At 39.0% G+C, this 14114-nt stretch overlaps 1 protein-coding gene and 1 long non-coding RNA gene across 3 annotated transcripts; one reads left to right on the top strand and one right to left on the bottom strand.

Annotated features, from left to right (window-relative positions):
* Positions 1 to 735: 735 nt before the first annotated feature.
* LOC146578611 (uncharacterized) lies at positions 736 to 3247 on the bottom strand. The gene is made up of 3 exons (XR_014891556.1): positions 3071 to 3247; positions 1347 to 1412; positions 736 to 996 (listed from the first exon to the last, which is right to left on the bottom strand). It is a non-coding gene; the product is annotated as an uncharacterized LOC146578611 (long non-coding RNA).
* A 4054-nt stretch (positions 3248 to 7301) lies between these two features.
* On the top strand, positions 7302 to 13534 carry LOC146578610 (butyrophilin subfamily 2 member A2-like). Of its 2 annotated transcripts, XM_085269071.1 has the most exons (4): positions 7309 to 7379; positions 7803 to 7898; positions 9136 to 9471; positions 13365 to 13534. In XM_085269071.1, the coding sequence occupies exons 1-4, from the start codon at positions 7310 to 7312 to the stop codon at positions 13460 to 13462; spliced, it is 600 nt and encodes a 199-aa protein (XP_085125197.1). In that variant the 5' UTR covers position 7309; the 3' UTR covers positions 13463 to 13534. The 2 variants fall into 2 exon arrangements, with proteins under 2 accessions (XP_085125198.1, XP_085125197.1); XM_085269072.1 differs by lacking the exon at positions 7803 to 7898 and having other exon boundaries at positions 7302 to 7379.
* Positions 13535 to 14114: the final 580 nt, after the last annotated feature.

The raw sequence follows: 14114 nt of genomic DNA, 5'->3' as shown, positions 1-14114 counted from the left end.
CGTCAGCTACGTAGAAAAAGATCCTGGTGTAGAAAGTAATATTAAATAAATTCTAACAACAGCTTATCAAGCTTAAACGTGCTGCTGTTGTTCAGCCGCTGGTTTCCTCTTTCTGGTGCAAAGTGGGCCAAAAACAAACTAGAGACACGGACTCGCGACAGAAAAGCCGATCAGCTGATCATTAAGCAGTTTCACGATTGAAGTAGCAGCAAGAAGAGGCAGTCGCTTGTTAAGCTTAACGCAGGAATGCTTTACAAACATTCAGAGATGGACTTACACACTTGCTTTACTTCTCTCGGGGATAACTTTGTCAGAGATGAAATGCCAGGTTGCTAGCGAAGCTCCAAATGCTATCCAGACCACTGACAGGTCCCGCATGCCACAGCCGCTCTATCACATGATGCATACTGCTCAGACGTGCTAACGTTCTGAGGTGAGTTACGGCGTGTTGCAAGTTTTGTGAGGTGCTTTCGTGATATTTAATGGATCGGATTACATTTTTTATTTTTCTCCGATATCCGATCCAGTAATTTGGGTCAGTATCGGACCGATACCGATACGTAATATCGGATCGGTCCATCTCTAGTATAGACAAACTAATACATCATCTTCTTTGCATTCAAAACATAACATAAAAACATTCACTTCTGGTTTAACCTAAATCGAGGGATCAGATTTTACATATGTTTAGGTAATTTAAGTTTTCCAACGTTTTGAGTACCAAACTCTGTCTTGCTTAATATAAATGTAAGTGCACTGTGCAGCTACCATACACTAGCTGTTTAAATTTGAAAATGATCTTATTAGCCATAATATTTTGCTACCAACAGAATAACGCACCTGTGTGGCTGGGGCCAAAGTTTGTCTAATTTTCTTCCCTGCAACGCCTCCTTTTTTCTTGAAGACTTTTATGAGCTGGTCAGTGTATTGGTCAAGTTGTGTAAAAAGCCTTGGAACATGTGCAGCAGTAGTAATCCTCACATATTCTGCTTCCACCTGAAAATATGTCAACAAACACAACATACTGTACTGTAAATATACATACTATATGTACACATATACAAACTAAAACTAATGTAGTAAGACCTCATTAAAGCTATAATTTTAACACAAACATTTACACAAAATGCTAATGGAGCCATTACAGCTTTTATTATATTTATATTATATTTATTTATAAGTTTCAAAAAATATTGATCACAGCTGATCTGAAAAGAATTTCATGCCTCAGGCCCTTGAACTGCAACCTTTACCATGGTTCAGATGTGGAGGAGAAATAACAGGGGCATGGGTGACTAAAGAAAACTTAACTTATAAAACAGTTTTGTTTTTAAAAGTTCACATACCACATACAAGCTCAGCAGTACCACATACACCACATCAGTATAGGAGGGAGCAGGTAAAGGCAGGATCTGAAATTTATAAAGTAAAACAAGAAATTCATTACTTAATTTCAAGAAGCAAATTATTGTTTGAATTACAACTAAATAAAATACTACTCAGAAGAAAAGCAAGAGATTGACACTGCCATGTGCTAACTTTCTATAGAAGCCATTATCACCAGGTCTGTCGACCTCCATTGTCTGTCCACTCATATGTCTTGAATAATTTTATTAAAAAAATTAAGTGTGTACTTTCACAAACTGTAATTTATAACTACATTGATATGTATAACTCCGCTAGGAAACATGCTGTATTTACAGACCATTTTTACATAATACAGATTACTGATAGAGCAGAACAATGGTGTCACAGTGGCTTTCGCCCTTGACTTTTTGGATTTTAAATGTCACTTTATGCTATCCTTGCTATCCTATTCGATATTTCCGACTCTCGGATTACAGAAAAGGAATCCCAAGAAAGCAAATGGAAGAATAACCCCATGAACCCCTGTAGCTAATCCCTTAATAAAACAAAAAACAATAAAAATGTTTCTTACACAGTCCACAAAATAAGCATGTCCAGGACCCAGTAAAACTAATGTAAAACTAGTGATGTGACGCTCTGTATCGAGGCTTCGGAGCGTGTGTCGAGTAATGGAGGGGGCGTTTCCGCGAAGCGCGTATCGAGGCTTGCTTCATTTATGGGAGGAGCTGAAAATGATGACGTCCGAAGCCTCGCTGCCCGGCTGTACCACGTGACTGGTTCATGAAGCGGTTCGAATTTTTTCCGCGAGCTATGACAGCGATATAAACCCCTCAGACTTCATTCAAAATGTGGGTGTTTGATGGAGAGTTGCGGTTAGTGAGAGTTTGGAGACAGTTTGGAGGTTTATGAGAGTGAGGAAAGAAAGTCAGGAGAGAATGGAGCCAGCTAAGAAGAGGAGGATGTCCTCCCCTGTGTGGGAACATTTTGAGCTTATATCTCCCAACAAGGTATGTGAATTTCCACAGAAGATGTATTTTCATAATACTGATGGTGCAATAAAACCTATGTTAGGCTGTCTGTACTTTTGTACAAGGTGAGGTGTTTGCTATGTGCCAGGGAGCTGGGATATAACAACAACACCTCATCCATGCTTAGGCACTACAGAGCTTTGCATGAGAATAAGGGGAACACCGATTGTGGAGCAAGACCAGGTGAGCCATCAAATGCAATGATAATATAGCATGCTGTAATGTTACTAAATGATATAACAATATCATACAATGCAATAAGTGATGTGTGTGATATTTATATTTGTGCTTTGTTATTATTGTCTTTCCATACTGCCAGCATAAATATACACAGTATACTGCCATCACTACAATATAGATATTTTACACACTCCTTTTGTTGTTGACATTTACAGGCTGTGTGCAAAATGCCACACTCTTCAAATTCATGCCAGCTATTATTTTTACGTCCAGTAGGTGTCCTACTAGAGCAAATGAAGCTTCATGAAGCTTCGCGTTGGGGTGAACCAATTGGATGAAAAGCTTCAGTGCTTCATGGGGCTTCATCTGCCCATCACTATGTAAAACAAGCACACGCAAACGATATAACATGTCTTGTAAGACAAACGCAAAATATAACCATGCTGGACATATAGATACTACACAACATAGTCAAAGAAAAAAAGTGGTCTTACCTCTCAAAGAAACAGCAGCTTGGCGCCAAAACAGCCTTTTTCAGTTAAATTTGAAGTCTTGCGCATGAGCAGGCACAAGCCGTGAAACCTTCTTGTTCTGCGCGGTTTCATTACAACTGTTTTTGCATTACTGCCACCTTGTGGATATACAAGGTATATCGATCCTAATTGACTTAACTTAAATGTTACGCCATCAAGTAACACATTAGTATTATGTACGTTGAATAATAGACACAATTACGTAGACTTGATTAGAAAAACATATGTTAACTTAACAAAAACATATATTTTAAGTAAAATGAAAATGAATAATTAATATACACTGAACAATCCACCTCATTCATTTTTTTGAGTGTATCAGCGCCAGAGAAGACATAGTGAACGCTTCCTGGGCATTCAGTGTAGATGTCAGTGAAACTGTTGGGAAGACAACGTGAACATTTTATTTGTACTGTATAATCTGCAGATTCTGACAGAAATCTGCATCTCCCATTTCCTCGCACAGAGATGCAAAAATATGCGGCCTTTCAGAGGTCTTGTCTTGATGACGTTTACCATGCGCACAACATCATCCGACACAGGAGCTAGGTCTGCTGGTAAAGTCTTGGGAACGAACACCTTACGGTGCAGAAAACAATAACATCTGGGTGTATCGCTTTCTCGAGCTCACCATTTTTGCTTTCTTTTGACTACCGCTCATACTCAGCTCTCCTGGATTAGAATTTTTTCCAGGGCTCAGTTCTGAGTCCGCAGTTTTTCTTTTCAAATATTTATCCATCTTTGTTGTACGTCTTGCAGCTGCCACGTAGCGCGCACATCACGAACTCTGTCTTAACTCAACAAGGTGATATTGCGCTACCCACTGACATGAAAGACTCTACCAGTCACTGCATTGAAAGCACAGATGCCCAACTATGATTTTATTACTTGTAGTAATTATTAAATTGTATTTTTTGGAGCAACTAATTAAAATTAAATAAATTCCCACGGCACACCTGACAATCTCTCTCTCTTTTTCTTAAAACACATATTAAAATCTAGTCCCTTTAACTTCCTAATAAAGCTGCTGTAATGAAGGTTCTGTAGAAATCAAGTTATAAATCTCCACTGGGACAATGGGCCAAGGTTTCAGCTCATTCATACACACTGTACTGTTTATACACCCAGATAGATTTGACAGATTTGAGGACCCAAAATGCAGACAAGAAATACAGGCAGTAGTTTATAAATAGGTAATTTATTTGGCTGTGAAAAATGAGATGCAAACAAAGACTGTGCGAAAGGAGGGAATGTGAGACTAAACACAAACCAGATAAAATCAATGCAAAGGAGATAAGAAGACATCAAAATAAATATACAGAAAGTGAGAAACAATAACTGAACGGGGAAACACAGAAACAGCAATGAACTTAAATATCAACAAATAACAAGAGAAACAAACACAGGGAACAACTAATGCAACCAGGAACTAACAACTGGAGGCTAAATACAGTAAGACAGCCATTCATAAAATTAAGAGTGCTGTGGTCCACTTAAAAACCAGAAAATGACTTAAATCTTCACTTGAATCAAAAACAAAAGAAAGTGGCAACGATATTAAAACTGTATTTTATAAAAACATCAACAACACAGGCTGCTGGCTCTAAACTGCTGCCCAGTCATATGCAAAGTGTTCATGTTGATGTGTGACCAACCTGCCGCTGGGACACAAATTTCAATACAAGGGCAGTAAATTTGGTCCAGGGTAATGAGTAATATTACACACTAACCGCCTCCTATTACCAATTATATTATACTAACTCCATTTATACTGGTGAGTAATTTCAAACTGAATTTCTGTTACTACTGTGGCTGCAGTACCTTTGCAGTCCACAAGGGGTCGTTGGCCCACACTATGGGAATAACGCAGTAAGGAAATACATGGAGAAGCAAATATAAACACTAAGCAAATAAAGAATGGAAAAAAAAAAGTTTAAATAAAGAAAACTTGATGATGATGGTGAGGGACATGATGGGCTGGCAGAGCAACAGTTTCCATTAAAGTCTCGAACAGAAAGCTGCAAAAGAGTTTTGAGCACACACTGAAGGTAAACAACATGCACTGACATATAATTCAAAATCATGTAATATGACTAATAAAAATCTAATAACGTGAAAAACTACACTGCGTTGGTGTATTTGTATAGTAGCCCTGAGAGGTCAAATGCACTGCAACTAAAGTAAACACTAATAAATGCTGAAAAAAACACAAAACACAAAATAAATACAAAGAACTAAACAAAAGAAAATGCAGCATCAACCAATTTTTAAATCATGGAACAACAGCAACAAATTCTAATGAGACAATACAGTAAAAGGCAATCATGTATGTACTGTTTATGAATATTTGTCTGGGATGAATCAGGAGCTACAGCCCAGTGAGGAAAACCAAACCACATACACCCACAGCTATGTCATGTTCAAAATTTGTAGATCTAAAATTGATCAATGTACTGTTATCAATTCAGAACAAATTTTAAATAAATATTTGTTATATGGCTCACTGTGTACAACGGGGAAAGGGTCGTCTCAGATAATGAGAAACACTCGTGGCCTCAGGTGTGTCCAAACCTTTGACTGGTGCAGTTATTCAGTCACAACTAAATACAACAGAAATACTGAATCTATTTTTCAGTGATAAGCCACACTCAGCCACGCTCCTTAACAACGTTTTGTTTGTTTTTCTCAAAAAATATTTTTTCCTATTCTTTTTTCTCTCTGAAAACTACCAAAGAGAACTCAGTTTGACACGTAACAGTCTTGCACCGACAAGCTGATTCACTTCACCAACAGTGGAAAACCTAGCATGGTGCGCAGTGTTATTAAAAAACACTGACGAAGCTGGACAGCAGCATTGTAAAAGATGTAGCAGACCTATAAATAAAATCTACAGCAGAAAGCTGTGAAGCAGAATAAAAATCTACCACTGATCCTGTCACAGCTCTTTCATGGTACCGCCTGTGCTTTTGCTTTATGTGCTCACGGTGTTTGAGATTAAATCTGAATTTCCAAGTTCCCCGCTGGAATTTGAAACTGGAATGCCATCTCCTCAAATCAGATTTCCAAGTTAAAAAGCCACACCTTCCCCAACTTAACACTATACAATGGGGGCAATAAATGTGAACAACAGTAAAAGTGTAAAACCTTTAATCTACCCTGCCACTGGTGTGTTTTGTTACCCATAGAGAGTTTTATTACCTATACAGAGAGGAGCAGAAATCGGTATATATTGTGCTGGCAGACGCTCTAGACTCAAATACAGTTCAGGGTTACATCGATCAGTATTATGGGTATGTGCAAGTATATACGGATGCTTCAAAGAATCCAGCTAGTCAAGTGGGGATGGCAGTAGTAATTCCAGACTTTATGGTAAAAATTGGGAAGAGGATTAATGATGGATTGTCTGTGTTTACAGGAGAAATGATAGATAGATAACAAATACAGTAACTTTTTAAAAGGTGTATACAGATCAAACGATCCTAAGACTGAAGCAACTAGTGTAGCAGTGGAAAAAGAACATCAAATTGTCTGGGTATATATGCAGTTGAGTTGTATGCCATACTTGACATACAATACCATTATTGAGTATTAAACAAGGAAACCCATCAGCAGATTTTGTATGACGTTCTTTTTGCTCATCATAGACTGTCTGATCAAAACAAAAGGACTCATTGTCAATATCTGAAGGGAAAAGTATAGTTTGGACAGAAAGTAAGAACTTCTGGCAAATGGCATGGGATAATGACACAAAAGGGAGACATTTATATAGGGTGCAAAACACAATAGAAGCTAAGAGGAGTAGTGTATTAAAGAGACAGGAGGAGGTTATTATCAGTCGAATACGAACAGGCCACTGCTTTTTAAATGGCACTCTTTTTAAGATAGGGAAACATCCGACTGGGTTGTGTGATGGATGTAATGCTATGGTTGGACATGTGCTTCTTAGTTGTAGGAAGTATGCAAGTCACAGGAGGGTGATGAGGGGTGAAATGAGTGGTGGAAGGGAACTTACGTTTGAACAAGTGGTTGATAAGTTAAGTCATGGTGAAGGGAAAGAGGTGGTTTTTCGTTTTTTGAGGAATGCTCATCAAGAGGATCTGAGGACTCAGGAGTGACGGAAGATTAAAAGCCAGGAGATGGCAGTAATGCAACAATTTTGGATGCAAGCTACCGTTAAACTTGAAAGAGGAAGAAGAAGAAATGGCTGCTGGAACAGCTGCGTCACTCTACTGTTTAATGTTTGTCGGTGTCTTCGCGTTTGTCTCTGCAGGTGAGATTTAACTTTTAGAAACTAGTGATGGGTAGATGAGGCCTCGTGAAGCGTTTCAGCACATTCCCCAAACTGTGTCGATACTGTGTCGACACAGTTTTGCTGTTTTGCTCCATACTGACACCTGCTGGACCTTAAATATCATTGCAGGCAACTTACTTGAGACTCACAACAGACACTGATTCAATGACCTAGTCATACTTATACACTGTAAGGTATTGTACTGTCCATGGAATCATTTTATATCTTTTATATTGCAAATATTGTAGACATCTTTAAAATATAGTGTGAAAGACATTAAGTGAAAATTAAAATGAAAGTATTGTGAATGTAATATAAATTTCTATTCAGAAAAATAAGTTTATCGAATGTTTTTGCATTCAGTCTATTGCGTTTTTTTTTTTTTTTACACCATTTCTCCAGCTTTGGAAAACTCACAGGAACAGATGAAGCTGGGGTACACAAAAACTGTAAAGCCAGGTGGAAAAGGTTCTGATAAGAGGTCTTCCTATTCCCCCGGTACGTTAAAGGATCCTCTGATCGTGGAATGTTTCTCTCTGACACTCTCCACAATACTAAGGGGTTGGCAGTCCTTTATAATAAAATTCAGGACTGCCTGGTCCAGAGCAGTCTTCTTAGATGCTTGATTTCAAAATAATAAAACGCATATTAATAAAAGAAATGACGATAAAGCTGTTCAGTGTCTATATAGGCCGACCTGTGTTCATTCTCAGTGTGTTTGTCTCCTCATTTTCATGTTTGGCTCTGTAATGCCTGAACACTGAGGAGGTGCTTTTGTTTGTGTAAGAAACGCAGAACAGATGCAACATTTAACCTGCATCAAATGAAATAAATAATTTACACTTCAAGTCACATTGCTGTTTTCCTGTTCTGATAGATTACACTGAAACAAAGACAAACTATTATATTATATTATTTGCAGTTAAAAGATCAAAGTGATCCCACACAGCAGAAACATTTCTTTTTATTTCAGGGTCCATTTTGTTATAGAGAGATGTTTTTTGGGTTTTTTTATCTTTGCGAGAGTAATTTTGTGGGGGTTTTTGGTGGCGACTCATTCCATTGTTAGATGCGGATGCGGTACCTTTTAAACACAGTTTGGTGCGTTGGCAATGAGCGAGACAGCAGCTGTATCGATCACGTGACTTTTTCTTAAAGCGACTTACGCACCGATACGGGCATCGCTGGGTGAGCTTGATACATGCGTCGGTGCGTCAGTGTTGCTGGACCCATCACTATTAGAAACCAAACTGTTATTTCCTCTGAGATGAAGAGGATTAAAAAGTATCGCCCTGTTTGTTTGTTTGGTTTACAGACGTAGTATAACCCCTATTTCTAATCGTGTAAAAACTGACACAGTCAACATCAAATTTACCAGAAATCTAGCTCAAACTTGAGAGGAAATTACATATGAAAAGAAATAATCTCCACATTATGTGGCACATTCAGTACAGTCCACTCAGCACATCTCGTATTTTTGTTTTTGCTTAACAGAAGCTTTCTGAAGCCAATCTTTTCTTCAACAGACCCTCATCATCAGCATGAGGAATATGTTTTTTTATATTATCCCGTAACTATTATGTTTCTATGTTGTCTAATGTTCTGTGATGAACACAAAAGCAGTGTTTTTGTGTGTATGTGTGTGTGTGGCTTCTCAATCTGATTGACTCCGGTAGAAGTGAACAGTTGTACTTTAACTTTTAACCTCTCTGCTCTGTGTTGTTTCTTCATTCAGACCAGAAAAACATCACAGCTGAGTCTGGACAGGACGTCACTCTGACATGTCGAGCTCCAAACAGCAAGATCGTAGCCATAGAGTGGAGCAAAGACCTTTGGAACCTCCTTTATTACCAAATTGGTCAGTTTGATCCAGACAACCAGAATCCAGCTTATAAGAACCGGGTGGATCTGAAAGACAGACAGATGAAGGATGGAGACGTGTCTTTGATTCTGAAGAATGTGACAATTAATGATACTGGAACATACAGATGTTATGTTGCATGGGGAGAATCAAACCAAGAGGCCTGGTTGAACCTCATCTGCACCATAAACCTCAGTGTTGGTCCTCCAGGTGAGTGAGTAGAGTTGAGTGTGTGTGTGATCAGAGGTGAAGCTGCTTCCTGGTTGTTGATGTTTGTTTCTAAAGATGTTGTTGATGAGACTTTGTAGAAAGCAGCTGGTCTGAGTGATGAGATAAGATAGCATTAATACTTTGAGCCTAGCTACAGTTAACATTGAATATAAATTATAATAATATAATTATCAAATACAAAACATGTCAAACATTTGTGCTGATTTTGTTTTAAAGATATTAATAAAAGTTTAAAGGTCAAAGGTCAACCATTAGTGTTTGTGATAACTGTTTTACATCAGTTTGTTTGACTGGGGGTGGGGGGGGGGAGTTTTACACCTGTGGTCCTCTGTCTTGTGGTGGAAAAACTGTTTTTTACACCGGCAAAAATAATTTGTGTGGCATCTTAGAAATAAATGATTCTTTTGGAACTTTTAGAACTCTTATATTCTTAACAAATAATTCTAAAAGATTCTTCACACAAGAGAACGTCCTCATTTTTTGTAGTTTAGGGTTCAGTATTTATTTAGTTTTTTCTACTTTATTTATTTATTGAAATGCAATCCTTAAACTACGAGAGTTGCAGACAGCGTTTGTGTTTTTGTAATTTTTTAATAAAGATTTATTTATTTTTTTAAAAGATACACAAGTCCACTCTAGATACTGCAACCGCGCATCTCTGCGCATTACTGGGCAAGTCTACAAGGACATGGTCAAGATCATCCAACAAGAATTACTTTCTAATCCTGCTGGGAAAAAGAGAATTTGAGCTTTAGGTGGACAGTGGGACACAAAGTAGCTGAACTTAATCTGGACAAGATCAACATGAGTCAAACAGTAGGATTACCTACCTACATACCGCCATGGATACTTCCTGATGCAGTCGTGGATTTCACACTATTGAACAAACAAAGAAGGATATGGGTTTTATCTCACATACACGTGCAGCAGAGGACAGGAAACAATAGAACATGTTTTATTGCATTGTCAAAAATATGATGCTGAAAGAAGTCAGTTGATCAAAAAGCTTGGAAGTGAAAGTTATCAGGACATATTTTGGTTTTTAATGTGGACTCATTTGTTTGGGAGGAATTTTTTTTTTTTTTTTTGCCATTTCGTTCCACACTCCACACCAGTGGGTGGCGGTAATGCTTTTATTTTAATTTTGCTGTTTGTCAACCACCAATAAGCGGGAGCTTATTGTCAGAGAGCGGGCATTTTGAATATGCTATGGTTCATACTGCGGTTTACGTCTGCGTTTGTCTTCTGCTGTCTGCAGCTTCAGGTGAGCTTCAACTATCACAGAGTGTTTTCACACAAGCGGCGTTTACTGCGTTTAAATTGAACTTCGCTTCATTTACCTCCACGATTGGGTCGCTTGTGCAGATCGCACTCAGGTGATCCTTTTTGTCTGTTGTCAGTGAAGCAGTGGGCAGCCATTGGGCGCCCTGGGAGCAGTGTGTAGGGACGGTACCTTGCTCAGGGGTACCTCAGGCTAGCTGTTCAGGGGAATCAAACCACCGACCTTGCTATCATGGGGCCACCACTCTATTTACTGAGCTATCCCTGCCCCCCAGGGATGCACTGTTGGAGTTGTTGTATAAATCCCCACCCAGCGTACGGAGGAATATTATTTGTAATGCGAGCAGGGATTTTATTAATGCTCTGTGTGAGATATCGCTCAATGTTTTGAAAGGTGTTATCCCGCTGACTGATCGACAGTACAGACAACTAAAAAAGAAAAAAAAGTAATCAGACTGGTTGCAGACAAAAAGGTCAAAATGTTGAAAAAGAGAAGATCCATCAACCAATCTGGAGGATTTTTGCTACCATTATCAGGGGCTGCCATACCCTTCATCACCAGTCTTATAGCAAATAGGTGAAAATGGAGCACACACAGAAAATGTTTTTGGTCCCGCAGCATCAGTTGGACATGTTAAACCATCAGCAGCAACAACATACAGGCTGCGTCAGACATGTAGCGCAAAACGAGCTGGACAAAGCTATGGTTGAAGTGCTGCAGCTGCCAGATTTGGATGTGTATGAGAGGCTAAAAAGTATTCTGCCATTCTTCAGAGATGCCGTTCACTTGTGAAACAAGGCATGAGTGAAAAAAATGTGCTAACACTATCTTTGCCTTCTGAAACCGGTCAGGATGCATCTGACCGCCAAAGCAATGTTGGTGGCAACAGACAAAAAGACATGTTGTCATCCGAGCCTTTTCGATGTGGCCTCACAAAATTATCACGACCACAACAACCGTGAAAGTAGTTGGATGGACATTGCTGCTCAATCACAGCTGCCTGATCAATGTTTTTCATTAGCAATTTAGCAAAGTTGATGGTGGTGGTGTGTGTGTCTGTGTGAGTGAAAGACAGAGAGAGCGAGAGCGACAGATTTTCTGTTATAACTTCATTTTATGGAGGCACAGTGTGAGCACTCAGGTCGCATCAGAGCATCGGGTCGTATAGTGTGAGACCTGCATCGTGACCTATGAACTTCTAACCCCTGCGAGTCAACCGTACAGTTTGAGCAGGAGCTGAATCGCGCGACTGAAAAGATCGCACAGTGTCTGCCCAGCATAAGACACTAAATGTGGAGGCAGGAATAGACCTGCTGCTTGGTCTGTGGCCTTTCGTCAGACTCCGCTATCACAGTGTTGTTTTTGTAGCCATTTACTCCTTGGCGGGTTCCAAATTTGCGGTTTCGACTTTCCTGTACGACACTCATCAAGTTCCTCTACTGACCAGCCAAACGCTGGCAGACGTCAGATTTTAAATTTGTCTTTAAACGTTAGCTTTGTCTCCCTTCCTGACATATTTAAGGTGGTATTAGCACAGTTACGACACTGTTACACGAGAACATTAACAGGTTTGAGGGGCTATTAAAACGCATAACCAGAGTAAATGAACTACAGGTGTGAACGCACCTGAAGAAGACAAGAATCGCAGCAATTTAGTAATATTATCCATATATTCGTATTATAGTCGTCCAGAAAGGGACAAGCAACAAGAACAGTGATCCTGTCTGCATTGTCACACTGAGTGTTGATCCTCCAGGTGAGTGAGTACAGTTCAATACCTGGCAGCCTGCATGGCTCTGCTCAGTTATACTAACTCACGTGACCACAGGACAGCTAAACACACCACGGGAGAGCAAAGTTCACATGACGTCTGAATTATGCTTTACCGTGAAATCTGTATTGTAACCTGGTATGCAACTCCCAAACAGAAAAACAAAAGTCCCAGAATTCTGTTGTTTTCTGTTGCTTATGAAACATCAGGACACAGTAATGTGGTAATTAACACCTAATTAACAGGAGCAACGTCCTGAACATAGAGAGAAACAAGCTAAAGTATTGATCCAATCGATTCAATACCAATAACCAATGCTGTCTCAGCACAATCAACATTTAGATCAATCTGCCCACCACTGGTCAGGTTAATAATTTCTAGTGTGTGTAATGTATACAATGTAGAATAATAATGCGTTTATTCATGTCAATTAATTAATCAGTACCTAATATTCATGATCTGCTCCTACTTAAAGTTTGTGTCATCAAAGTACCCCTACCTGATTACTGTATGACAACCTTCTTAAAGTTTGAAGAGTCATGTGATCCATAAAATGCCCTGCCCCCTTTTTTGTTTTAATGTGAGCATGCTCAGAGCCTGAAGCAGAAAGTCCTTCTTATCAGAGACATTTACAGACACATTTAACCGTCATCATCATACCTTTTTTTTCCAACTGGTGTCTGAAATGTATTTTTTATTCTAATTCAAAGAAAGCCTTTTTTTGTTTTTAAACTAATGCAGAGAAAGTCTGTCTTTGCAGAGCTTTGTTTTGTGCACCTACCTGACAGCTGACACCTCACACCTGTTTCTCACCTGCAGGTCAGCCAAGAGGACTTGGGAAAGATGGATGTGGTGGACTGGCAGCTGGTCTATCAGTTCCTGCTATGCTTCTTGTTGCTGCTGCAGTTGTTCTTTGATCCACAGAGAACATGAAGTGATCACAGCGTCAGGATTCAGCCTCTCAGTGAACTGCAGCATGTTTGAAATGTCTGTCTCATGTTTTTGTTCTCAGTGTTGTCATTGAAATGTGGAAAGAAAACATAATCTGAGAATCGACAAATTAATAATCCCAAAAGTTGATTCTGTTCATCTGGACGTTTTCAGTCGGAGAAACGTTTGGTCATCCAATCTTATAAACAGTACATTTGCATAATGACTGAAACACCATAGTTTCAGTCATTATGCAAATGTACTGTTTATAAGTTTGGGGAAACCTGCAGTCAGCTGAGACTGAATAAGTCACTTGGATGAGTGACGAAACGTTTCTCTCGCTGAAAACACTACGGCCAGATGAACAGAATCATTTAGGAGGATGGATGTATATATATATAAATAATTATTTATCCTTTCAGGAGTTTAAGTTTTTCACATCTTTTCAGTGCAAATTTAGGCTTCTTTACCACTTTTTAGCAGAATTTTTGGCTTTTACCTCTTTTCAGCAAAAATTCAAGATTCTTTAGCTGTTTTCGGCACAAACTTCAGCTTCTTCAGCTCTTTTCAGCAGATTGTTCTCCTTCTTCTGCTGTTTTCAGATTCTACTACAAGGCATTCATACAGCATTTTCGCAGG

The sequence above is a fragment of the Mchenga conophoros genome, linkage group LG3 (genome assembly GCF_057382185.1).
Source record: "Mchenga conophoros isolate Kocher_MC1m ecotype Shallow Benthic linkage group LG3, M_conophoros_male_GT1.1, whole genome shotgun sequence".
Classification (NCBI taxonomy): Eukaryota; Metazoa; Chordata; class Actinopteri; order Cichliformes; family Cichlidae; genus Mchenga; species Mchenga conophoros.
The sequence above is the reverse complement of the archived record's forward strand: the minus strand, read 5'-3'. Positions and strand labels throughout refer to the sequence as shown.

Coding starts and splice junctions, on each gene's coding strand:
- LOC146578610 (XM_085269071.1), top strand. CDS start 7,310: ATGGCTGCTGGAACAGCTGCGTCACTCTACTGTTTAATGTTTGTCGGT. Junction 7,899..9,135: donor GAGGTCTTCCTATTCCCCCG/GTACGTTAAAGG, acceptor TTCTTCATTCAG/ACCAGAAAAACATCACAGCT. Junction 9,472..13,364: donor CCTCAGTGTTGGTCCTCCAG/GTGAGTGAGTAG, acceptor TCTCACCTGCAG/GTCAGCCAAGAGGACTTGGG.